This window comes from Tympanuchus pallidicinctus, unplaced genomic scaffold, assembly GCF_026119805.1.
Source record: "Tympanuchus pallidicinctus isolate F22 unplaced genomic scaffold, pur_lepc_1.0 scaffold3, whole genome shotgun sequence".
Classification (NCBI taxonomy): domain Eukaryota; kingdom Metazoa; phylum Chordata; class Aves; order Galliformes; family Phasianidae; genus Tympanuchus; species Tympanuchus pallidicinctus.
The window spans coordinates 105,754,456-105,779,644 of record NW_026294747.1 but is presented as its reverse complement, the minus strand read 5'-3'; the positions used below and the strand labels follow the sequence as shown (position 1 = coordinate 105,779,644).

Sequence of the window (25,189 nt, the reverse complement as noted above, 5' to 3'; positions counted from 1 at the left end):
CCCCTGCGCGTGCGCAGAGCCGCGAGGCGGGGAGGAGGGGGGAGGAAGATCCCCGAGCGCGCCAAGTCCGGCGCCTCGGCCCGCCTCCATTTCCGGTTCCACTCCTCTGAGCTTCCCCTGCCTACGCGAGCGCCCGCTCACCAAGGTAACCGCGGCCGCCCCTGCGCTTCCGCCGCCGAAGGCGCAGGCGCGTTGCGGGCGGGCCGGGAGAGGGGTCCGGGGAGGAGAGAGTGAGCGTGCGCGCAGGCCACAGAGCGAGCGAGCGGCGGCTCCCTCTGCTGGGCTCCGCGGGTCGCGCAGGCGGGAGCGCTGTGTCGGGATCGTTGTCCCCGGATCGTTGTCCCCGAGTGCCGCTGCCGGGCTGTCAGGCCTGGCTGCGGGAGAAGCAGCAGAGGCGAGGGCCGCGAGAATAAAACACACCCGATAAGGAATACGTTGGAAACCGGGGAGCGTCTGTGTACTTCACAGAACGGCCTGGGCTGAAAAGGATCACAGCGATCATGGAGATTCAACCCCCCCCTGCTCTGTGCTGTATTTATTTCCGTTTGAGCTCCACAGCCTTTACCCGCCGAAAGGAAGGCTGGGATTTTCCCTTTAAGGGTGAAAGCTTTTTGCGGTGAATGCATGAGCTGGGAATTCCGAGGATGCCAGATGCACTGTGAGGCACGCAGGCGGCCCACGGTCAGCACATGAGAGCCCCTGTCAGAGAACGACACGGTGTGCCTGCCAGATCATCCTTCCCATACACAGCCCATGTCGCAGTTCACATCTTACAGCAAGCAGGCAAGCTTAATCTGAACAGTACAGAAATAAAGCGACATGAGTGTTTCCCAGCTTAAAAACACCAACTCCCTCCAAACAGCCACACCTCTGTTTGCCTCCGGTCACTCGCTGCTTGCACACACGCTCCCTGTGCTCCCACCTTCTGCTGTCTCTCCCTGGGACCCCGTGTGGGGCTATGTTGACCACATCTCCTCTGAGGATGATCTCTAAGATCGTGTAGTCCAACTGTCCACTTACTATCAGTATTTCCCCACTAAACCATGTTCCTTAGTATCACATCTACACATTTTCTGAATGCCTCCAGGGTTGGCGACTCCACCACTTTCCTGGGCAGCCCATTCCAGTGCCTGGCCACTTTCAGAGAAGTTTTTCCTAATATCCAACCTGAACCTCCCCTGGCACAAATTGAAGCCATTCCCTCTCATTCTATCGCTAGTTACCTGGGAGAAAAAGCCAGCCCCCACCTCTCCACAGCATCCTTTCAGGTAACTGTAGGGGGTAATAAGGCCTCCCCAGAGCCTCCTTTATCTCCAGACTGAACAACCCCAGTTCCTCAGTCACTCCTCATAAGGCCTCTGGTCCAAACCCCTCACCAGCTTTGTTGCCCTTCTCTGGACACACTTTAGGGCCTCAATGTCTTTCCTGTAGCAAGGAGCCCCAAACTGAACTCAGTACTTGAGGCACAGCCTCACCAGAGCTGAATACAGGGGGATGATCACTTCCCTGCTCCTGCTGGCAACACTATTTCTGATACAAGCTAGGATGCCTTTGGTCTTCTTGGCCACCTGAGCACACTAATGGCTCATGTAGAGGTTCTTTACCTCTGCACTAGAGGTAGCCACTCTGCCCCAAAACTTTAGTGTTGCCTGGGGATATGACCCCAAAATGCAGGACCCGGCACTTGGTCTTGTTGAACCCATTGGCCTCAGCCCAGCAATCCAGCATGTCCTTTAAAGGGCAACACTTCTCACAACGTGGTGTCATCTACAAACTTACTGAAGGTGCACTCAATCCCCTAATCCAGGTCACCAGTAAAGGTATCAAACAGGACCGGCCCCACTGGAACAGAACACCACTCATGACGTATCGCCAGCTAGCAGCTCCATTCACCTCCGCTCTCTGGGCCCCAGAAGAATACTGTGGGAGACACTACTTTGCTAAAGTCTAGGTAGACTGTCTACAGTCTTTCCCTCATCCACCAGACTGATCACCTGGTCATAGAAGGAGATGAGGTTGGCCAAACAGGACCTGCATTTCATGGACTCATGCTGGCTGGACCTGATCCCTCGGTTGTCCCGCACATGCCGTATCATCTCAAGATGATCTGATCCATAACCTTTCTTGGCACCGAGGTCAAGCTGACTGGCCTGTAGCTCTCCAGCTCCTCCTTATGACCCTTCTTGTAAATTGTGGTCACATTAGCAAGCCTCCAGCCTTCTGGGACCATTCTGGTTACCAGGGACACTGATAGACGATAGAAAGAGGTAATGACCTCTGCCAGCACCCTCAGCATCCTGGGGTGGATCACATATGGCCCCATGGACTTATGACAGTCCACATGGAGTAGCAGGTCTCTGACTGTTCACCTGAATAATGGGTGGTTTATTCTGCTGCCCATCCCAGCCTTCCAGGTCAGGAGGTAGAGTACCCCAAGGATAACTGGTCTGACTTTTAAAAACAGACGTCAAGAAGGCCTTGAGAACCTCAGCCTTTTCCTTATCCTCAGTGTTCACATTCCCCACTACATCCAGTAGAGGATGAAGATTTTCCTTTGTTCTCCTCTTACTTTTAATCTATTTGTAGAACATTTTTGTCTTTTACTACAGTGGCCAAGTTGAATTCAAGCAGGGCTTTTGCTTTCCTAATTTTCTTCCTGCATATACCAGCAACTTCTTTGTACTCTCCCGGAGTTGCCCATCTCTACCATGAGGTAGACTCATCTTCTCCTGGAGCCTTACAAAACATTCCCTGTTCATCCAAGCTGGTCTGCTTCCCCACGAGCACATCTTATAGCACAGACAGCCTGCTCCTGCGCTCCTGCGTCTTTAAGACTTCCTTCCTGAGGAGCAGCCAGCCTTCCTGGATCCCTTTACCCTTCAGAACAGGCTCCCAAGGGATTCTCCTCACTACTGTCCTGTGTAGTTCAAAGTCTGCCCTCCAGAAGTGAGGCAGCAGTTTTGCTGACCTCACTCCTGACTTCACCAAGAATAGAGAACTCTACCATTTCCTGGTCACTCTGGCCAGGACAGCTCCCAGCCTTCACATCTCCCACCAGTCCTCTGTGAACAGCAGGTCTAGCAGGGCACCTGCCCTAGTAATCTCTATTACCAGCTGCATCAGGAATTTGCCTTCCATACTCTCTAGAAGCCTCCTAGGCTGCTATATTTCCAGTATACGTCAGGGAAGTTGAAGTCTCCCATAAGAACAGCACTGACAATTGCACAACTTCTGCCTGCTGCTCGTAGGACACGTCGTCCATCTCTTTCCAGTTTTAGGCAGCCTATAAAAGACCCCCACAAGAATGATCATCCCTGTTGGCCTTCACCCTGATTTTTTATCCACAGAGACTTATCCTTTCCAGCCTGAGATCAATAATTCAAACATTTTCGAGCACAGAGACACACCACCACTCCCTCCTTCCTTGCTTATCCCTTCTGAAGAGCTTGTAGCCATCCACTACACAATTCCAGTCATGGGAACAATACCAACATGTTTCTTCCTGCAGGATAAAAGCTTTTACTGCTATTCCTATCTTCATGTTTTGATTCTGCCTTCCACTGGATGGAAGGGGCCCCTGCATCATGGCCAAATGAGATGCAGGTGGAAGAGGGAGTGGGCAAGCAGCAGCTGCCTCCCATAAAGAGGCTAAGCTGAGGAGAGAGGTAGTTTCTTGCTGGGCTGGAGGTAGCAGCAGCAAGGACATTAATTTTGAGGGGCTTTAGTGGGGGGAGAAGCAGCTTGGCTTTTTGTAGGTTTTTTTTGTGTTGGTTTTTTTTTTTTTTTTTTTTTTTTCCAACCTTCTTTATGCCTTGGGCCTCTTTGGCCTGATTGAGTAAAAGAGGGTTGTAGGTTTTTGGTGCTTGAAAAAGCTGGGCAGACTGTTCTGGATGGAAACTGGAGAGGGCTCCAATTCTCTTGAGGGCTTTCTGAGACTCTAGACCTGAGTTGTATGCTAGCTTGTAACAGGTCAGAATTGTTTTTTGGTTTTTTTTTTTTTGTTTTTAAATCTTTTTTCTCTGAATTTCCTTAATATTTACATTCTGTAGATGTAAATAGCTGAGTAGCTGTCTGTTTCTGCGTAGACCAGAGACCTTCCTTGCATTCTTATACTCCTGCTTCTAAGCTGTACAATATCACACTACTTGACTGGGTTGGTATGAGTGAATCTCTTAGCTGAGGAAATGCTGAAGTATGGGAGTTCTGGTTTGTGAGCCTTGTGTGGCTCTGAATGTGAACTTATGTGTAGGAGTTTTTCTTAGGGTTTTTTGTTGTTGCCTTAACTTAAGCACAGGAAGCGTAGTTTCACTGAATTATTTAACTATTGCTGTTGTTGTGTGTATTTAATGTAAGAGCTCTGGATCAGTGCCTCTACTGTGATCTCAAATACAGCATATGTGATAACATCTAGAAGTGCTTTCTTCATGAAATACGAAACCTGATTGTTTTCTTCTTTTCCTTGAGATCTTTTGCTCAAAACCAATTGGCCAAAAGCTAAACTGGTGGAAAAACCACTTATATATATGCAAGACTACCTTGAAGTTACTGTATTTTTAAAATGTGTTATGTGATTAACTTGAAGTACTAATACTACAAGTTATATATAGAAAAGCTTACTTATCAAAAGGCGACTAGGGTCTTTGACAGTAATAACTTTGATAGTACTAGTCTTCTAACTTCTGTATGGAAGACAGTAGTCATCTTAGAAGTATATTGTTTCACTGGGTTAGAAATATAGGGAGAGAATTGTCTGCTGAATTCTGATTGAATATAAGAACCATCAAGTTATGTGTGTTTTAAAGTGCTTAATCCAAATCACCTATCTTTTTTACAGTGTTAAGAAAAAGAAAATGAATTCTGCACCTGCTTCAGAGAGTGGATCATATTCCACGAACCACTCAAGACCCTTCTTCTATGCGCAGCCAACAGCGCAGCAACCTTTTCAACATCCATGGTACCTCAGCCATACATACAATCCATACTGTGTGCCTGCACCAGGTAAGGTAAATGACAGCTACCTGAAGTAGTGAATTGCTCCTAGAGTGGAGAAATGTGTGTTTAAAAAAGCTGCCTGTGAGTTCAAAGGGGAATTAATGTAAGGTTTGTCTTGTTAAGGACTGAATTTCAGAAATGTTAATCAATTGTGGCCTGCTTGTGTTGAAATGCATCTCATTCTGGAGAATGGGAACTCTGCAAGATGGTAACTGTTATCCTGTGGATACAGAGCTCTAAATATGACTAAAATGAATATGTTTGAGTAAGCTTCTTATATACATGTTTTAGGTATGTATAAATACAAATTTGAAAGAGAACCTACAATATCATAATACATCTTGTGAACAGTATACCCATGTTAATTTCTATCTGGAACTCTGTTAGTGAAGATGATGTTATAGAACAATGTGTAAAAGAAGGGAGAGGCAACAAGCAAACAAAAAGCAGCAAAATAGCATGTTTCAGGGAGTAAAACTAAGCTTTGTTCTGAAGTGGTGTTGTCCAGATAAGCTGTTCTGTAATGCAGAAGACTGTGGGTTCCCTATGAGACTTGCTTCCAGATATTGATAACTGGAGTGCTTTAACTGCCCGTGTGTCTGATCTCATTGCTCTGTTATGTGCTCCTGTACACTGTGACTGCTGTTACTAATCAGAATGGCTTGTTTCAGAAATGAGGTATTTCTTTTTTGTTTCTAATTATTTAGGGTTCCGGGGTGGACATCCATATTTTCCGCTTTATTCTGTTGCACTCCATGAGTACCCTGGATTTTTTGTTCCACAGCATCCAGTGCATGCAAGAATTAACAGAAGGCCTTATTTTAATGCTCCCCCACCCTCTCCCATGTTTTATCATGCAACGCGATTTAGACACTACAGTTCCCCTGGGAGAAAAACAGAGACAAAAGAAACACAGACTGATCCTAGACAGCCTGAAAACAAGCAGAAAAAGCATCAAGATACCCATACAGAAACGAAAGGTTGTGATGCAGGAAATATAGCCTGTGTTTCTTCTGGTATAGGTACAGAGACTGAAAGTACTTCAGAGAAACAAGATCTGTCTGGATCTTCCATTGTGGTAGACAGGGAGTTTCATAATAGTCCTTCCAGCTCTACACAGTATAGAAATCTTCCTACTGGAAGCTATGCCTTTGAGAAGGAAGAGGTGAGAATAGAATACGGAAATGGCTCTCCAGCTATTCAACTGTGGAAGTCCTTTAAAGAAACCATTCCTTTGTATGATGTGGCAAGTGGTAAACCAGTCCCAGAGAACGTGGTGCAGCGTGATGTATTTTCTGTTAGCTCATGTGAGGGAATGATATATGGCCCTCATGAAGGGGAGAAATTGGTGCCAGGAACTTACATAGATGAGAGAAAAGCTGTCCTCTCTTCAAAACAAAGTGTTGAAACTATGCAAGAAAAAGATGTCCAAGATAATGAAGTGAAGCTGGATGTGGAAAAGCAGGTGACTGCAGGTCAACGGGCAAAATCCCCTCCAGGTGAAGCCATGGCAGTACAACTAGCAGAATTAGCAAGATCTGTTACCATAGACCAACCAGCAGTAAGACAGGATGTGCTAGTAGCTAAGAAATCTAGCTCTAGGAGATCCACAGGTTCAAAAACTTCTCAAGAAGAGTCCAGCTTTATTCAACAAGCGGGATTGCTTCCATCTAGTATGGAGGTAATGAGTGACTTGAGTTTTCAGCAGAAAAAGCTGAATTTAAGCCATAGCGCTAACAATGAAAGTCAAACAGATAGAAGCATTTGGTGTGAAGAATCAGTTGAGAAGTATGTTCCTTCTAACAGCTGGCTGGCTTGTTTGGATAATATGGATGCGAACTACAGCTATGACATGTGTTTGCCACAAAGAAAACGTCAAAGTGTACTTAGTCTTTCTTCTGATGACATGTCCTCTAGAGAGGATGGCTCGTCCATTGATAATGCCCCAGTGTCTTATTTTGTACCTGACTATGTGCTTCAGAAAAGCACGTATACCTTCCAGAAAAGTACAGAGGGCTTGGAGAAAGAGAAAATTAAAAGTGGTGGGTCCCTCAATGAAGATGAAGCGGTAGGAAGGGAGCAGGTGAACAGCTTGAATGGCCAAGATGTCAAAAATGCTTCAACCACGAAGATTAAAGAGGCTTCCAGCAAAGGTAGAAGGCTGAGAGTCCTTCCTAGATCTTCTAGTCGGAAAAAAATCTGTTCTCTCAAGAAGAAAGCTGCCAAGAGTTTGTCAGAAATTGAGGACTCAGAAGAATACTCTATGCAGGTAGAAGAGGAGGATGAAGATGAAGAGGATGAGGAGTATGAAGATGATGATGTGGATGAAATAGAGTATTTCTTTCAAGAAGCTGCTCCATATGGGATCTTGATGCCAAGTAAAGGAAACTTGTACCAACAGGTTGGCCAAAGGATGCTTTGGAAGCCACCAAAAAATGCTTTTCCAACTCACTTAATTAGCTGGCCTGCTCAAGAGAAGATAAAAACTAGGAGTAGGTTTGGTGAAAACATCAGTGTTGTTTACAAACCAAAGGAGAAAGAACAAGATGAAGTTGTATATAGTGACTATGGGTATTATGGAAGAAAGAGGCCAATGGCAAGAAGAGAAGAAGTTGAACACAAGCGAACACTTCAGAAATTCTTGGGAGGTAAGATAAGTACCGAGAAAAAGGTGCTTGTTAGAAAACTTTAAGGGCACAATTGCAACTGCAAACTGTAGGCTGAACCAGTTGGGCATGGGAGGAGTCGAACATAATTTCAGTTTTGGCTTAGTCAGAAGTACTTCAGAATTATTTTTTAGGCAGATCTTCATCTGTTTGAAGACACAAAATGCAGTCAGTAGAGAACTCAGTAATAAAGTCCTTTGAGTTAGACTAATAGGCTTAACTTCCTGACCTTAGTGGTAACTTATTCATTTGAAAAGCTTAAGGTCAATTTAATTATACTTGTTTACCATTGATTAATGATATTTTTGAAACGTAGGATTTAAATTTAAACAGACTTGACCTTCCATCCCAGTTGATGTTAGGTAGATTAAACACGCTGAAGTTCCTTGTAATCTGATGACCATGCGTTGTCTAACTTCCCTTCTCTGCAGGAGCATCAAACCATTGATTTTTGTTGTTGTTGGCTGCTGTCTTGCAGTTAGCAACAAAGTTTTGCTATGTTTTTATAAAATCAGTGTGAAACTACTACATTTCTGGGAAAGTTTTATTTACTTAATCCAATTTCTACTAGTATCTTTTTAATTGGAAGTGAGAATAAGCAGAATTACTAAAGTTCATAACTGGTACACTGAGAGATTGCTGCTTAGTGTAATCTTACTATGAAGAGGATCTGAAAGAGGATCTACTTCTAGTAATATGGGTAATGTTTTTGTTTTGTTTTTTTTTTTTAATCTACAGATTTAACTAAAGCAGCCTGTAATCTGCAATTTTTGTCATGTGGTCAACAAAGTTATGTTTTTGTTTCTGAAAGACTCTTAAGATTCAGTGGCTAGCTTTGCATTCTGGCAAACTGTCTGGTTGATTGAACAGTATCTTAACATAAGCAAGCAAGAATACTGATTTTTTTTATTTATTTATTTTTTTAATCAACTCTTCTATTAGGAAGACTGAGGGAGAGCATGGGGATGCCATCTGAAGAGTATTGGATTAGAAGTGGTGCTAAACCCAAATTCACTGGACAAATACATGGTAGTCTCTCACCCCAAGCCATGAGCAAAGAACAAGGTACATTTTCTTCAGTGTTTGTTTTATGAAATAGCCAGAAGAGTGTAGTATGAAACACAGTAAACTTACTGTTTTGGTAAGATTTGAAGATAAGGAAACTAATTGTAACTTTTCTGTTACTACTGAAGTGTGTTGTCAGTCCAATACATATCAGGATGTTTCATATCCTTCTTAAACACAAACATATGCAGATAGTGGCACGTTAGAGTAAGCTTATTTAAAGGTATTATGGGGAATATTGAATGTGATGTGGCCAAACAGAGCCCTTATTTGTGCAAAGCTTCTTTGTCATAAACTGGAGTATTAAATTTTCACCCAAATAATGCATCTCTTAAGTTCATATGCAGTGGTAGTTCCTAATCCTGACAAGTGATATTATGTGATTTCTATACATTCTACTTTCTATCTGCCACTGGAATAGGCACAGAGTAGTGTGTATACAGGAGGGGAAGAGAAGCACTAGAAGCAATGAAGGAAAGCTGAGCTTAAATTTGCTTTCATATGACCTCAAGATACAACTGGTGTTTCTCTAGGGAGCCTGCCTCTGCTTAAACCAAAGAAGAGAATAGGCAAACCCCCACTAAAACGCAGAGACACAAGATGTGAGGTGGAAGAAGTGGAAGTGTGGGAGATGCCTAAAAGGAGCGTACGCAGAGGTTGGTAGGATTCTTACAAACATTTGGCTGTTACTATCTTGGAGCAATGTGTCCATTGATATAAGGATATCATTGGGTTATTTGTGAAATAATAGCAAATATAGGCAATTTAAAATAATACTTGTTAAACTTTGAATGGGAAATTAACTGTGAATACTGATTGTTGTAGCACTGACTGAGCTAGGTTCCTTAACTCTAGGAGGAGAAACACTACTTTGGTCTATTTGCTTTTCAAAGTATTTCATTTAACTCTTGGTTCCTGTGTCACTTTTTGCTGTCTTTAAGCTATAGGCCTGTTTCAGCCAAAATAGGTGTCTTGATTCAACACAAATGCACATAGATAATTCCTAAGAACTTTAAGTAGGAACTTATTGCTAGTTGTAAATTCAATAACCAATATGGTTTTTGTTTTTTGTTTTTTTTTTTTTTTTGCATTTGTGGGAGAGTCCAGAAAGCTAAAAATTGAAATGGATCAATATATAAAGGAGCTCTCTAAAAGATCTTAATTCCTTCTAGGAAAGAACAGTTTAGCATAAGCTAAGCCAACCTAAATGTTTAGTTGGGAAATGCTTAAGAGGAGACTTTCTTCTCTCAAAGCAAATGCAACATTAAATGGGATTTACAGTTCCTTGTATTTTCAGTACCTGAAACAGATTTGACTGAAATCAATCCTGTTACTCTAAGTTGGTGTCAGTCATGACGTCTTACTAAACATGGATGTGTAACCTTTAGTTGTTGACCATTTCCTGAAAGAGCTTTCAGGAAACTTGTGCAATCCCAAGTGACCTCTTACATTTTTCTCAGAAGTAGTTGGTGAATCTTGGATGCCTTCTGTTCAACAAGAGTACACTGAAAAATTAAGTTTGATATGAAACTCCTGCCTATCTGTCACACTGGGATATTTTGCAGTCCAGCATCCTGTCCCCAGAATTTAATTTGCTGGGCATTTGAGTACCAACTTAAAATTTCAATCACGAGCATCTTTTCCTGCAATAAGAAAGGGCAGTCATTGATGTTTGGCCTTCCTTTGGAAGCGAGTTGACCTGTTTTACACAGAGTATGTGTAACTTAACCATTAATTTTTTTCCTTTAGGGCGTGGAGCAAGGAGGTCTCTTTATAAGAGAAGATAACTGCAAATATTGGGGCAGGAGGGGAGAAAAATATCATAGGCTTGCAAGAAACCAAAAGTAAATTAATATTCTTGTATATCTTGTAAGTTGCTGTGCACTCTTCAAGGGTAAGAAGTGCCCTCCATATTTATGATGCTGCAATTAAACTGTAGTAAGTATGTAACACTAAACTAAGTCACTTTTTGTAACTAATGCATCCACTATTTAAATAATAAACTTAATAGAAGTGCATTTAAGACTCCATTTGTACATGGAAATAAAAACTACTGATGCATGCATATCCCCGTCATACTCTTACAGCACGCCAGTTACTGCTGCCCTGTCCTTCAGCTCAATAGGACTACAAAGCCTGTCAGTGGCATCTCATGGTTAGTCTATGTGATATGGACATAGCTATAAGTTTATCTTCCATTGGCTGGATATTTGGCTGTTTGTTGGTTTTCTTTCTTTCTGTGAAATTATAAAGGACTACAGTTTAAGCTGTATGAGGTCAACTACTGACTTGATATGTAAGTTACAATGACTTGCAGTGGTGTACCGATAGATGGCTGAATATGAGCCAGCAGCGTGCCCAGGTGGCCAAGAAGGCCAGTGGCATCCTGGCTTGTATCAGGAATGGTGAGCAGGACCAGGGCAGTCATCCTGCCCTGTACTCAGCACTGGTGAGGCCTCACCTCGAGTGCTGTGTTCAGTTTTGGGTACCTCAGCACAGAAAGGACATGGAGGTGCTGGAGCAGGACCAAAGAAGGGCAGCAAGGCTGGGGAAGGGCTTGGAGAATATGGCCTGTGAGGAGAGACTGAAGGAACTGGGGCTGTTCAGTCTGGGAAGAGGAGGCTGAGGGGAGACCTTACTGCTCTCTTCAAATACCTGAAAGGTGACTGCAGCACTGGTCTCTTCTCACTGGTGACAGGATGAGGGGAAATGGCCTCAAGTTGTGCTGGGGAGGTTTAGGTTGGATATCTAGAAGGACTTCTTTACAGAAAGGATTGTTAATTGCTGGAATAGGTTCCCTAGGGAGGTGGTTGAGTCACCATCCTTGAATGTGTTTAAAATTTTTCTGGATGTGGTGCTCAGGGATGTGATTTAGTGGTGGAACATGACAGTCAGGGTAGTATGGTTGGGTTGTGGCTAGACCTGATGATCTTTAAGGTCTTTTTCAACCTGAGCAATCCCATGGTTCCTCGTTTTATTCTCTCAAAGCTATGATTGGAGGACTAAAGCTAAAATACTGTGCTGATATTATGTTCCTCCTTCTCTCCAGGTCAGAGTCTCTACAGAAAAAGAGATGTAACTGATGACTCTTATTTTGCTGCTAAGTCCGAGTCAGGGAATGAGGCACAACACTGTTCTTAAAAACTCCTGTAAAATTTCACGCTGGCTTTGGCACCTTGCTACATAAATTCTCCTGTAAAACTAAGGTGATAAAACTAGATCTCTTGTTGAACGATTTGTAAATAACCAAAATAGCCTAATCATAGCACCAAAACATCTGAGCTTTTTCACTTCTAAGAAAGTTATTTCTTTATGTAAATTATGTAGACTATACAAGAATTCTGAGTCATGAGGTCATTACCTCATGAGAAAAACAAAGCAGGAAGCTATTATTGATTCCCAAATAAAGTGGCAGTGAGAAAAAGATAAGGAAACTGCACAAAGCTAGAGAGAAGGTCTCCACTACTCAATTGTCCCTTGGCTATTGTTTTTTAATAGCACTTGTAGAAACCTCTGTTTAAGAGGTGCTGTAATTATAGCCTTTACTCCCAAGGTAGTAGGAGAGAGAACTCAGCAGTGTTGGTGCAGATTGCTTTTTGTTGTTTTTCTTTTCCTCTTAAGTACATAACAAGGAAATAGCAAACTATGCTGCACAGAACCTGCATTGCATCAGAAACTCAGTAAACTGGGGAACAGTTCTTTCAGACATGGAGCTTCTGTAATACTGTTCCTGCTCTGAAAAGTATGGGGACTTCTGCTCTTACCTATCTAGTATAGGAAAGAGGGTTAGACCTTTATTGTGGTGGCAAGAGTTAGCAGCAGAATTACTTCAAGTTGAAGACTAAATGACTGTAGCTAAGACCTCTGAGGTAAAGGCTGACAATTTCCCCTTGAGTGTGGCTTTGAAATTGAGTACTAAGTAGCTTCTGCTGACAGATTTGTTTGTTGTCGTCTTGTCTGGTAATGGAATACTTGTGACCTAGCAGGCAGAAGGAACTCATTTTTGGCAGTGACTGATATTCCAGAGTTATCCCAAAATCATACTAGTCCATCCTTTTACAGGTCTGGTATCAGTCTGTGTGCTTTCTACCCAGAGATAAGGAGCAGTTTAGAGCTGGGTGATAATGGCTCCTGGGAAGATGTGAGGAAGAAGCAGTAGGGATTACTTACGTGGCATTGTGTGAAAAATAATGCATTAGTGTTATGTATGTTTGGTGTGCTGTGCTCCACAGAACTAGTACTGTGGTCTTAAAACTGTACCTTTTACTTGGCTTTTTCTTCAGTCAGTGGCATAAATGATCTATGCACTGTCTTAAGTCAGTTGGTTTACAACTCTATTTAATGTTCCAGTGAGTGAGATGGATGTGGCTTAGAAAAGTTAAAACACGGTTCATAGTTTACAAAAGGCTGTGAATTGAAGCCCAGCCTCTTTTTGTTCAGACAGGTAACTAGCCTGTGCTGTCTCAGAATCAATTTCTGCTTATAGATGCATATAGACATGTGTCAACTCTGTTCCCTGTGAAGCTAGATTGCCTAGTGATGAGTAACTATGGTGCTAGCACTGCTGTAAGCTTAAAGCCATAACGGTATTGTACAGCCTCTGAAGTATTCACATGCCATCTGCAACATCCCCTGAAGGACAGTGGAGAAGCCATGTACTTATTGGCAGAGCAGTAATGAGCAGTAGGGGTTCTGAAACTGCCATGTCAGGTGTTGTGTTGGACTCAATTTTGAAGTCATTGCTTGTGGCCAATTGCAACCTCTGTTGCAAAGTGGGTGGAATATGATCATTACAGTGAAGCCAATGGTTATGTTAGTTTGTCAGATTTTAATTCTGTATTTTAATTTTAGACTTTATAGCATCTACGTGACATAAAGATTCCTCTCTTAATGTCCTGTTTTCTGCCTTATCCTGGGAAACAGTAATAGCATGTCTTTCTGCTAAAATAATAGAAGGCAGACAAGATTCAGTGGTTGAAACAGTAATTGCATTTTAAGGGAGGTGAGGAAAAATGTTTTTTTTTTTATTTTTTAAAAAGAAAAAGGTTCTCTGACTCACAGCCATTGGTCATTTCAGGCAGAGAGATGTTAAAACCTGGGTCATTTCATGGCTGAAAAAATGTCATTTTACCACTGAAGTAATCTTTCTGGAAAGACTGGTTTGGAATATTAATTGTATCTAAGAGCTGAAAATCATTAGTTATAGCAGTATTGCCAAAGAGTTGTGTATCGGCTACAGTTCACATTTGTTTAGATCCATGGGATTAATAGGTTCATGCTACTGTTACAACTCAAGTTTCAGTATAATGTTCAAATATAGACACTATAAAGAAGGCAGTAATGACAAGGAAATAACTTGTTCCTTTAATAGAAAATGGATAGTCCAGTGCTGAGGTATAAATAAGGCTAATCCATCTTTCAGGAATACAGATTCCTATCCTGCTTTCTAGAATTACTTCTGGATTGAACAATTTTCCATTACTAAAACAAGTGTTAGAACTTATCTCTAGTCCATGTATTTCTTAAAGAGCTGGAGTCTCTAAAATAATAGCTTTGGCACTGCTTAAAATGTGAAGTGATTAAATGCACTGTGTTTCTCCGAGTGCCCTCACACCAGTTACTGCTACTAGAAACCCTTACCAAGTTGAGAGTGTGCTAAATTTTCAACTTTGAAACTGGCCCTACTTTAATGAGTTTGGGTAGATGCTTATTAAAATCTGTATGTTGGGAATAGCTGAAATTTATAACACTGAGAATGACGTGGGCAAAACAACCAGTGTGGAAATGAGGGCAGGAATGTGCATTCTGTGGCCCAGCACAGCCTGCAATGTGACCACCCCCTGATTATGGCTCTTCCCCATTAGGTGGCTGGGTGTGCACCCATTGCTCACAGCAAGCACAGTGCTGCAAGATTGGCACTGTCTGGGCTGAAACTGGGACACAAGGAGGGTGCAGGGCACTGCAACACAGTTTATGGCAAATAATTGTGTGCAGTTTGATATAGTGGCTAAACACAGTCCCAAGAACAGTGAGAAATATGTAGTTATGCTTTCTATTTTGATACAAGAATTTGAGAATGTTCTTCAAGATTGAGGAGGAGGGGGTGGAAATCAATTTGTTTGCAACTCCATTCTAAGTTGACATAAATACATTACCAGCAAATTTTCAAAAGCAGTGCATGAAGTTGCAGTCAGATGTTCAACTCAATCTGATTGTTTCTTTACCAGACCTTTATAAGCCCTCGCTGATCAGAGAGAAACGGTTCTTGCTTTCAGTCTCACCTTATTCAAGCCATTGCTTTTTGGCAGTGTGCATATTTGTGAGCAACTGTTAAGGGCAAATATGCACAGGAAGAGTAAAACTTCATCAAAAATCTCTGAACAGCTTGAGAAGTCACTGGGTATTGCAGCCACTGTCATCAAACCAGACCGATGGAGTAGTTCCATAAAAAAGTCAAATATCCCTTTAGTTTTTTGTTTCTGTTGTTCTTTTTCTTTAATGTTGTAATAAAAATAATGAAACATGTTTTGTTGCTTATATGTGAATTATAGTATATACTTTAGGAGGGCTGCTCTAAAAGTAAAACCTCCTATTTTATTATGTTGGCCCATGCTATCAGAGGTGGACATCGGCTGTATGGCGGTAGAGGTTGAACCTTCCTACCATTATCCCATTGCAAGTTGTTGCCATGTGGCAGATGGCAGCAGAGGAGCAGTCTGACCAAAAGGCAACTGATGTGGAAGTGCTGACCAGGCAAAGGTGTGGCAATGAACTCCTCTGGGGAGGGAGAGAGGGGGAAGGCACCTTTTGACATTCATTGTTGCTAAATGTTTAAGGAGAGCAGTGGATGTGAGGCTGTGAGTGGTGCATCTTAGTGGTGGCAGTGACAATGGGTCACCTCTGGTACAGATTTTTACAGGTGTGGTGCAGGCTCTTGTTCGTCACTGATGAAAATGGATAACCAAAGGTAGTGACTGTACTGAAAAAGTGTTTTGTAGCTAAGAATTTGCTCTACCAAACAGTGTTGCTGTACTCAATCTGTTATAGGTTCCATGGGAATAAATAGGAAGCATTACTTTCAGAGCGACCTAGTGGCCCTAAATTATTCCTCTTCACTCAATGCACCCTAGGCAAGCCAAAAGACTGGACACCCGTGAACAAGTGATGTTTCTCTGTTAATTAATAATTAATCTGTAGGAGATTCTTGCTGAAGGAAATACATTTTTAAAGAAATGATTGGGTATTTAAAAAAAAAAATCTACTAGGGGTTACTAACTAAAATAAAATTTGTGATTCAAAGTACTGTGCTCAAGCAATCTAAGATTTGTGCATGTGTGTGAAATACCATTACAGTTTACCCTGCTGTGTTTCTTAAGCATTGACTATTGACCAGGAGTGGAAGAAGATACTGGGTTAAATAGATGTTTAGTCTGATGCAGAACAGTGATTTGGTATCTCAAAATAAAAAGTTAAATTGCATTTGATATGTACTGAATCTTTCGGGACTGTTTAAAGTAAGCATGCTTGGATTTTGTGTTGAGGGACGTGGTTTGGTACTATTGGTGACAGGAAGATGGTTGGACTGGATGATCTTGAAGGTCCTTTCCAACCATGGTGATTTTGTGATTCTTGTAGGTGAAATTCTATTGAGCAGACCAAGGGAATGGACCGATTCCCAAAGAATGGGATGAGAAAAAAGGGGAAAGCTGAGTTTGTTTTAATTAAGCTAAGCTCCAGAAGAATCTGAAATGATAAAAGCCAGAGTAACAGAACAGATCTTGGGTTACCCCTGCTCTACTCAAACTCACTAAGAATTCCCTGTAATGTGTCAGGTTTATGCTTTACTTGCTGTGGCTTCCGGCATCTGTCTGATCGCCAGTGCTTTCAAAACATGGATTTTCTTAGCATTATGTGGAATAAGACAGAGAATCAAGCCATTATAAATTTTCTGCATGCATCTGTTAAATCCTTCTGGTTGAAGAACCAGGAGCTTTAAATCCGTTCTCTGTATCAGTATTATCAACTACCCAGTCACTTGTAATGATGTGGTAAATAATACTGGAGGACAGAACACCAGCAGAACATTCAGGCTTGGTGAGACAACAAGCTAAACAATTAGGGAATTTCGCCCAAGGATACTGCTTTGATTAATCACAGAACTGTAAGGGTCGGAAGGGACCTCTGCAAATCACCGAATCCAACCCTACTATCAGAGCAAGTAACACAAGAAGGTGTCCAGATGGATCCTGAGGATCCTGAATATCTCCAGAGGAGGCTCTACTTGTCTGGGCAGCCTTTTCCAGTGCTCCGTTTCTCTGACAGTAAGTTCTTCCTTGTTTGTATGGAACTTCTTGTGTTCCAGTTGCTGCCTGTTGCCCATTATTCTATTGCTGCAAACCACTTAAGAGAGTCTGGCCCCATCGACTCGACTCCTGCAGTTTAGATATTTGTAAATAGTGATGAGATCCTCTCTGTTCTCCAGATTGAATAGTCCCGGGTCTCTCAGTCTTTTCTCATACAAGAGATGCTCAAAGTCTCTAATCATCTTTGTGGCCCTCTGCTGGACTCTGTCTTGAAGATCCCTCTCTTTTTTGAACTGAGAAGCCCATAACTGGACACAGTATTCCACAAGTGGCCTCATCAGGGTAGAGTATGGGGGGAGGAGAACTAACCTTGACCTCCTGGCCATACTCTTCTTGATGCACCCCAGGATACTACTGGTCATCTTGGCCCCAAAGGCACACTGCATACTCAATGGCCAACCTGTTAACCACAAGGGCTTTAAAGTCCCTCTCCTTGGAGCTCGTTTTCAGTTCAAATGCTCTTTCTAAGGTTGCTAGGATATAGCAATATTTAAGTTGCAAGCTGTTCAACTCCTTTATCAATGAATGTGTTTTTGCTGACTTCACTGAAGATGTGAAGTCTCAAATGTGATTGAGGGATTATTTTTCTTCTAAATACATCTTGTCTACCTTAGTTTAACTCATTGAGAATGACTGGCAAGGAATGGAGTTTTGTTTTTACTAAATGGCTTAGATATGCAGAAGGGGAAAAAACACATTTTTTTTTAATGCATATATTCCTGTCTCTCTTCCAAAGCCTCAGGTGAAGGAGGAAAAAAACAAACACTGCCAAAAAACTTAAGTGCACTTGAGTGTATGATGTCTTCATTTTGCAGGCACTGGTTACTGATGTTCATTGTACTTTAATATAAGCATAAATACAGAGACTAAGTTCTGCATGAGATCAGGTATTACCTACTCCCTTCAGAGCAATTCTATTTTTTCTTTTGCAGAGCACCCATGAATATTTAGGCCTTCAAATCAGGGCTTTGTACTGCTGTACATTTATCTCTTTCAAAAAGAGAGAATTTACTCTAACAACTTATCACAATCTCAGCTGTTCCAGTCAAGTTTATCTTGGAACATTATTTAAAAGAAAGAGCTTGTAGTCGGTGTATAACATCGTTCCTGCTTACACTTCTTTGCTACTGTTCTGTAGTTTACAAGCACGTTTGGAAACTTCTTTAGATGTTTATATTCTTGTGGGATGATTCATATACTATTACTACATGAAATAGTTCTAGTAAACATACAACATAAGTTGGAATTCACTTCCTCAAGCCTTTTTAAAAGGAAAAAAAAAAATCAAATGTATCAAAACAACTGATACTGAAGTATATGCAGAAATGCATTTTTCTCATTTCCAACATGAACCACCACTCCCTTTTTTAAATAATCAAAAACCACCCCTACCAGTGAAATTGGCATCTAGCATCATCACAGCTGGCTCAGTCTTACAGGTTAGGGAATGTTCTAGATATTATAGAACTGTGTCTGCTGCAATCACATTGAGTTTTTGCTAACAAAAAACTCACTCTGGTTCTGTCTCCAATTCCTTTGATTTACATTTTCCCCCCCCTTCAGCAGTGTTATTTCCCCAGCTGCAAGTTAAGTACAGTGGACTTCAAAACACAGGCAGTATGCAGGAAAAAAACACAGTAGCTCACTGTAAGTGAACTGCCAGTGCAAACTGCAGCCCCCTTGCAATGAGGCTTTGTATAAAATTTAATGACTGTGTGGTGAAAATATGCTTCAGCAGACAGTCTACTGAGTTCTTCCACCACGGTAGTGATGGCTTTCTGCTGGCAGCCACCTAACAATTTGCCCAAGTTGGATGATGCTTTGCACAAGTTTCATGGTTAAAAGATATGTATGATTGTGTTTCATTCAGCACAGCTCTCCTTTTTCTGGCTGCAGCACTGCAGAGGGGTAGAAAAAAAAGCCAGTGAAGGATGCTACATGTATCCATCTGTAGTTTTAAAAAGCCCCTTTTGCTAGTTTCTTCCTAATTCTTTGGGTCTTTCTAGGCAGTTCAAAAGTGGGGGCAGGGAAGGGGAGAGGTCAATGAGCATGCAGTAGGTGACTGCTATCAGTCATTCTCATTAGATTTAGATTATTTATGCTTTCTCTTCTTCTTCTTCTTCTTTTCTTTTTTTTTCTTTTCCTTCTTTCTCTTTTTTTTCTTGTGTTTATCCGAGGAAGTGGAGCTGCTGCTATCTTCATCATCATCGTCATCACTGTCATCACTGCTATCGTCATCTGAGGTGGAATCCTCAAGGAGCTGCTTCAGCTGCTGTATCCTGTGTTTAAAAAATATGAATGAGAATCCTTTATAGACTCTCCTTGTAACAATTTATTCTAGCTTTCATCTCTTTCCTCCCTAGCTTGAGAAATGGAAGCTGCATGCAAAGAGCAGGGGAATGCTCCCTCTTTTGCTGAATTACAACTTCCATCAATTTTCAGACTGATGACAACCTCTTCTGAGATACACACGTTGAATTCAACATCTTTCCATCCCCTGGGATATCACAAACTAGCATATTTGACAATGCATAAATAAGTCACTCTGAAAGTAATGCCTCCTATTTATTCCCACTGAAACTAACTACAATAAGTTAAAAGAAGCACAATAAAACTATTTGACAGAGCAAATTCTACAAAGCTACAAAACACTATCTTTCAACATAGTCACCACCGTTAGCCATACATTTTTGCTAGCAGTGAATGAGGGCCTGCATGACACACATTTAAATCTGCACCCACGGACTCCTAGCAATGATGCTATCAGAGCAGCTGTACCCACATGGTCCACCTTCCATTAGCCCAAACAGACAGAAATCTGAAGGTGCCAAATCCACACTGTATGGTGGGCATGGTAGGACAGACCATCTAAGACTGGCGGTGTACTCCATGGTCTTCAAATTGGAATGTGGCATGGTGTTATCATGTTGCAAATAAGGGTTGTCTTCTTCTCTGGCCTGACTATAGAAGTTCCAGTCTTCAGCTCAGTCATCATTACAGTACAGCATCAGAGTTGATGGTTGGTCCATGTCCCAGAAAATCCAGAAGCATTACCTATATGTTTCCTATTCCAAAAGACAGTGCACGTTACTTTACCTGCTGATGGCTGCATCTTGGACTTTTTCTTTGCTGGGAGTTCACACGTCCCCACTCCATGGACTATTATTTTGACTGCAGCTTGTAGTGGTGTAGACACCATGTCTCAGCACCAGTAACGATGTAATCCAAGAAACTGGCACCTTCACTCTTGTATTGGTTCAATAGATCCTGACAAGCTTTCATAGCGTTCCTTCCATTCCTGTGTGAGCATTCATGGGACTCACCTATGTAAACTCTGCAACATTCCAAAGTTTCCACCATCATTTCCAGTGCACTGAAGGCAACGTTCAGCTCTGTTGCAATATGCCAATTCATGTGGACGAGCTGATCGTGATGCTCTTCATTTCGTGATGTGACAGCTGTGCATGGCTGTCCAGAATGTGCCTTGTCTTTTATGTCACTGTCACCACTGCTGAAACGTACCACCTTCTAACCTCGCTGTGCTGACATCCACTGTTTGATCTCCATAACCATTCAGCAAGCATTGATGAACGTCAGTGGGTGTCAATTTTTCTGCACAGAGAAATTCAATCCCACCCCTTTGCTTCAGATGCACTTCTATGTCAGGCACATTTTGTCAAACTGCTTCTCTGCTGCCGTCAGTTTCACAGCAAAGTGTAATGGAATATTGGTTGGAAGGGTCAGTCTCTACTGCCATACCACCAACATCCGCCTCTGATGTTGTGGGCCAACATAATAAAACAGAAGGCATTACTTTCAGAGCAGCCAATGTAATTTAATTAAGCACAGAATAAAGAGACAAAAGCAATCACCAGACCACTGTAAGAAGTTCTAACTTTATGCACACAAAGGTGCACATGGGGATTATAATATCAAGAAAATAAGCGTCCTGTTGATGAAGAGATGATGTCAATGAAGCTGCCTGGGCAGATTCTACTTTAGATGCAGAGGTATCTTTGACAAGAACTCGTCCTTTGAGCTTTCACAAATTCCTGACAAATGTGGAGGGATATTTGCTGTACACACTGAACAATGACCTCACATGAGGAACAGAATCTGATGCCTAGAGCTAACCTAAAACCATCCCTTCCTGTCTATTGAAAGATTTTTGACATAAAAACAACTAGTGAAGCCAATGAAAAATGTTTTTATTAGACCTAAAAGAGAATAAGATCCAAGTACCCAAACATTGTGGTATAAATGAAGGATTCCTCTTTGAACTTTGTTCTGGGAACAAATGTAGAAGGTATTAAAGAGGCAGGAAGTATACAGAATGATCACTGAGAAAGCAGAAATGCATTAATCTCTGATAATAGAAAGAAACCGTCATTAAAAATGTTTGGTTGGTGAGGGTAATATATCAGCATTTCAACCACAAACCCTAAATCAGAATCACGTTATCCAATCAAACTGAAAATGCATTTTACTGCAGAGGCACACTTACCTCATTTCTTTTTCATGACGTTTCGTTTCCCTTATTATGTCATACATTGGATCTTCATGTGCCTTTAAAATGAAAAACAGGAGCCTCATTAATGTGAGCTGATTTTTACGTAGTTACATCACTGATGAACGAGGCTCTCCTTAGGTATACTGCTGCTTTTCCTCTCCAGTCACAGTTGACTAAGAGGTTCCCAACATATACTGTAGGAATAGTTAGCTAGACACAGAAGGAACACTGAGGTTCAAAATAGTACATACAGTTCCCTGACAGCACATTTTAAAACACCAGATACAAACACATGGCAATACAGTTGCTAAGTACTGGAAATTGGAGCTGTCCTTATGTACTATTACTATTGCTTCTTAACCAAGTTCTGTTTAAATTGAATAGGCACTGCAGTAAAAGATAGTTGTGATGGAAGATAGCAAATAAACTTGCAGATATTTAAGGCCAGTTCATGCCAAGCAAGAATGCAGCAAGAAGAATTGAGGCTACCATTTCTGTTGCAAGATTCAGCAAACAGAGAGACAGAGAAATGGTATCAGATGCTGATCAAGGTGGGAATTCAAATTTCAGTAGCAAATGAAAGATGGTGGGAATGGACTATAATGGCCCTTGACATAACACAAGAGTTTGATGCAACAGAGAAGCAGCCTGAAAAAAATATGAAGAATAGAGGCAATCTGGTCACAAATGTGAGTCAAATAACTGCTTGCAACACCATTCTTATTGGACAGAAGGAGCCTGGATTCCATTTTTCACAGATAGAAAAACATGAGACACAAAGTGATGCTAACTTAAAATATATTTTAACAGTGCAAAGCAAAAGAAGCCACGCTGAAAGAATCTGAAAAACAAAGATGCAGTCTCACATAGCAGAAGATCAGAATAGCACACAATGGATGGATCACACACCTAGACAACAGGCTTCATGATGTGGTTGGTCAGTGACAGCAGAAGGCTTGAAATAGCTGTAACAGGCAGCTCAGGCTTTACTAAACATATTTGTTGTGTTTTATTGCAAAAATTTATGCTGTAAATACTGACTGAATATGACAGTTGAAAGAGGTTCTTGAAGATTTCCAATTTAAATGTTAATTATTTTCCTCTTGCAGAATAGATTTTTCTTTAAAGCAGCCAAACATCCAGCCACATCTGTAGCTTCTTCTTTATTAGGAGACTTTTGGCCTCTGTATTAAACTAGAGACAGAAGAAAAGTCCTTAACAGATCATCATCTATCTGGCTTCTCTTCACCTGCAATATTATTCATCACCAATGTCAAAAATACAGGCAATAATAATGCAACATTTGTACTCACTACTCTAAATTGTTCCAGTTTCTGATTGCCTTTAATAAAGAATGGGCATTCTTTATCCCCTGTTCTGTGTCCATAGCGTTTACACCTCCAACCTTGGGAAAGAAAAAAAAAACCAACAGTGAATTGCATCTGTGAGCCAGACCAGCATTTAAACAAAACAAAACACAAAGAAGCAGACTTATGGAAAATATTTTCAGTTTTGGAAAAAATAAAAAGAAAAAAAGGGAGAGGGAGAGGAAGAGAAGTGTTACATTGATAAATGTAGCTGCCATAAAATAGAAGGCCATTACATTAATCTGTTGATTGTCTTATATCAACATGATGCCAAACTATTTGGATCCTGTCATCCATCCGCCACACATCCTGCCCTCCCTCAGTGTAAGAAGACAGCTATATGAAGATGCAGTGACACCTGGAACATTTTCAGCCTTACACTGCATAACTTTGACTTCTTTTCCCAAAGGCATCCAAAGCCCTTTTGTTGGGGCATGTGCCAGAAATTCTCGTGCACTTTCATTGCCTGGTACATCAGGTATGCAGTCTTCTGGTTTTGTTTCCTCTTCCTGTGGAGAAAGATAAACACAATAATATCACCTTAACAAACAAACAGAAACAGCAACGGGAACAGCCCACCTTTGTAAGAATCAATATTCCAAGTGTACAGGCCTCCATTTAATATGAAAACTATTTTCTCTAACATTTATTTTTCTTGCAACACAAGAAGGGTCTTTCTCCCTGGCCCTTTCCTACTTCAGATTTTCTGGACATTTATCCTAGCAATTTTTTTTCAATAAATGATAGAATTGAAAAATCAGCAGAAGCTAAGACTTCTTCTTTGTCGCAAGAAAACATAACAACTAGAAATAGCCTTAACAACATGAAGAAGTATACTGGGGGGTTAAAAACACCAGATTATGGTTTCATTATATACATTTGACAACAACAGTAATCACTACAAAAGTGTTTTTACACAAGTATTTTGAACATAAGCAATGGAGAAGAATCCTGAAAAGAAGCCATACAAACTGAAACTACGCTTCACCGCACACGATTTCCCTGCACCCACACCAAGTACTACATTTGTTTTCTGTCCTAAGATTTTGTGAAGGAACCAGTACCATCCTATTTGACTCTGAGCATTTTGCTTGAGATTTAGGGAATCAAAAAGGTTCGCTTGCAAACGAGGAGCTCTAAATTGCCCTCTGGAAGGAATTATCTCTGTGATTTGTATAGGTCTCCTAGGCCCTTTAAGTAGGATACAAGGGCTGAAAGACACTCTCTGAAAATCACCTGTAAAGCTAAAGATGCACGGCAATACAGGTACCAACCTTAATTAGCCCTGGGGGAGGTTTCTCATAGCTGAAAAGCAATAGAAATGTTGTTACTCTGTAGCTTAGCACAAACAAATCCTTGACAAAATACAGTACCCCGATGGGATGGAGTTACAATTTTCACCTCCCGTTTTCCCTTCAATTTTACTTCATCAGTAACCAAGCAGCAAAGCTGGATGCAAGCATGCTGAGACCCCGTGCTCTCAAACTGCCGTGCGTTTGCCATTTTGCAGCACTCATCTCCTGTGAATGCTCCTGCGAGGAGCTCGGCGCTGCAGCCGCCATCAGGCCTCCTGTCAGCTCCTCAAATAGAACAGACCTGCCTACGTGTAAAAGCGGGCTCTGCAGACCTCCCAGCTGGACGCACACAGACGAGCGACCCGCGCATTTCGGCCCTGTTTTCAGCCCCGGGGCCCCGATCTGACCCACGGCTGGCGACAACCAAAGCCCCCGGAGCAGAGCGCTGCAAAGGTTAAGAGTTGAAGCGCTTTCACCGCTTTCAGGACCCACGAGGCCGAGGCGAGGCGCCGGGGTTTGGCTGCCCGAGCCCCGCAGGAGGGCGGGGTGCCGGAGCCGGACTCCGCCGCCGGCCGAGGGCTGGGCCCCGCCAGGCCCGCGCCTATCCAGCGGCAGAACGCTCGCCGTGCCCGAAGGACGAGCCCCGCTCCCCGCCGGGTGGGCTCGCAGCACGGCCTCCGCTCCTTACAAGGACTCCAGGTGCTGGAGCTTCTGCAGCTGCTGCGCCTCCTGCTTCTTCCTCTTCCTCTCGTGCCGGCCCTGGCTCCTGCCGCCGCCGCCCGCGGACTCGTGGGAGCTCCCGTGCCGCGCCCGGCTGCCCCTCGCCGCTCCCTCTTCCTCCTCCTCCCGTCCCCTTCTCGGCCCGTGGGACATCGGCGCGGCGCTCAGCACGGCGGTCACACCGCGCAGACCCCGCCCCGCCCGCTGCGCA

At 42.2% G+C, this 25,189-nt stretch overlaps 2 protein-coding genes across 4 annotated transcripts; one reads left to right on the top strand and one right to left on the bottom strand.

Annotated features, from left to right (window-relative positions):
* The first annotated feature begins 45 nt into the window (after positions 1-45).
* LOC128085389 (uncharacterized) lies at positions 46-10,741 on the top strand. Of its 3 annotated transcripts, none has more exons than XM_052692638.1 (6): positions 46-145; positions 4,835-4,998; positions 5,700-7,640; positions 8,601-8,723; positions 9,257-9,379; positions 10,473-10,741. In XM_052692638.1, exons 2-6 carry the CDS (start codon positions 4,851-4,853, stop codon positions 10,508-10,510), a joined length of 2,373 nt encoding a protein of 790 aa, XP_052548598.1. In that variant the 5' UTR covers positions 46-145; positions 4,835-4,850; the 3' UTR covers positions 10,511-10,741. The 3 variants fall into 3 exon arrangements, with proteins under 3 accessions (XP_052548598.1, XP_052548595.1, XP_052548596.1); XM_052692635.1 differs by lacking the exon at positions 46-145 and adding an exon at positions 3,687-3,969; XM_052692636.1 differs by lacking the exon at positions 46-145 and adding an exon at positions 4,027-4,153.
* Positions 10,742-16,426: 5,685 nt separating this feature from the next.
* RP9 (RP9 pre-mRNA splicing factor) lies at positions 16,427-25,189 on the bottom strand. The gene is made up of 6 exons (XM_052692671.1): positions 24,947-25,189; positions 24,238-24,268; positions 23,343-23,472; positions 22,910-23,001; positions 21,591-21,652; positions 16,427-19,365 (listed from the first exon to the last, which is right to left on the bottom strand). The coding sequence occupies exons 1-6, from the start codon at positions 25,129-25,131 to the stop codon at positions 19,179-19,181; spliced, it is 687 nt and encodes a 228-aa protein (XP_052548631.1). The 5' UTR covers positions 25,132-25,189; the 3' UTR covers positions 16,427-19,178.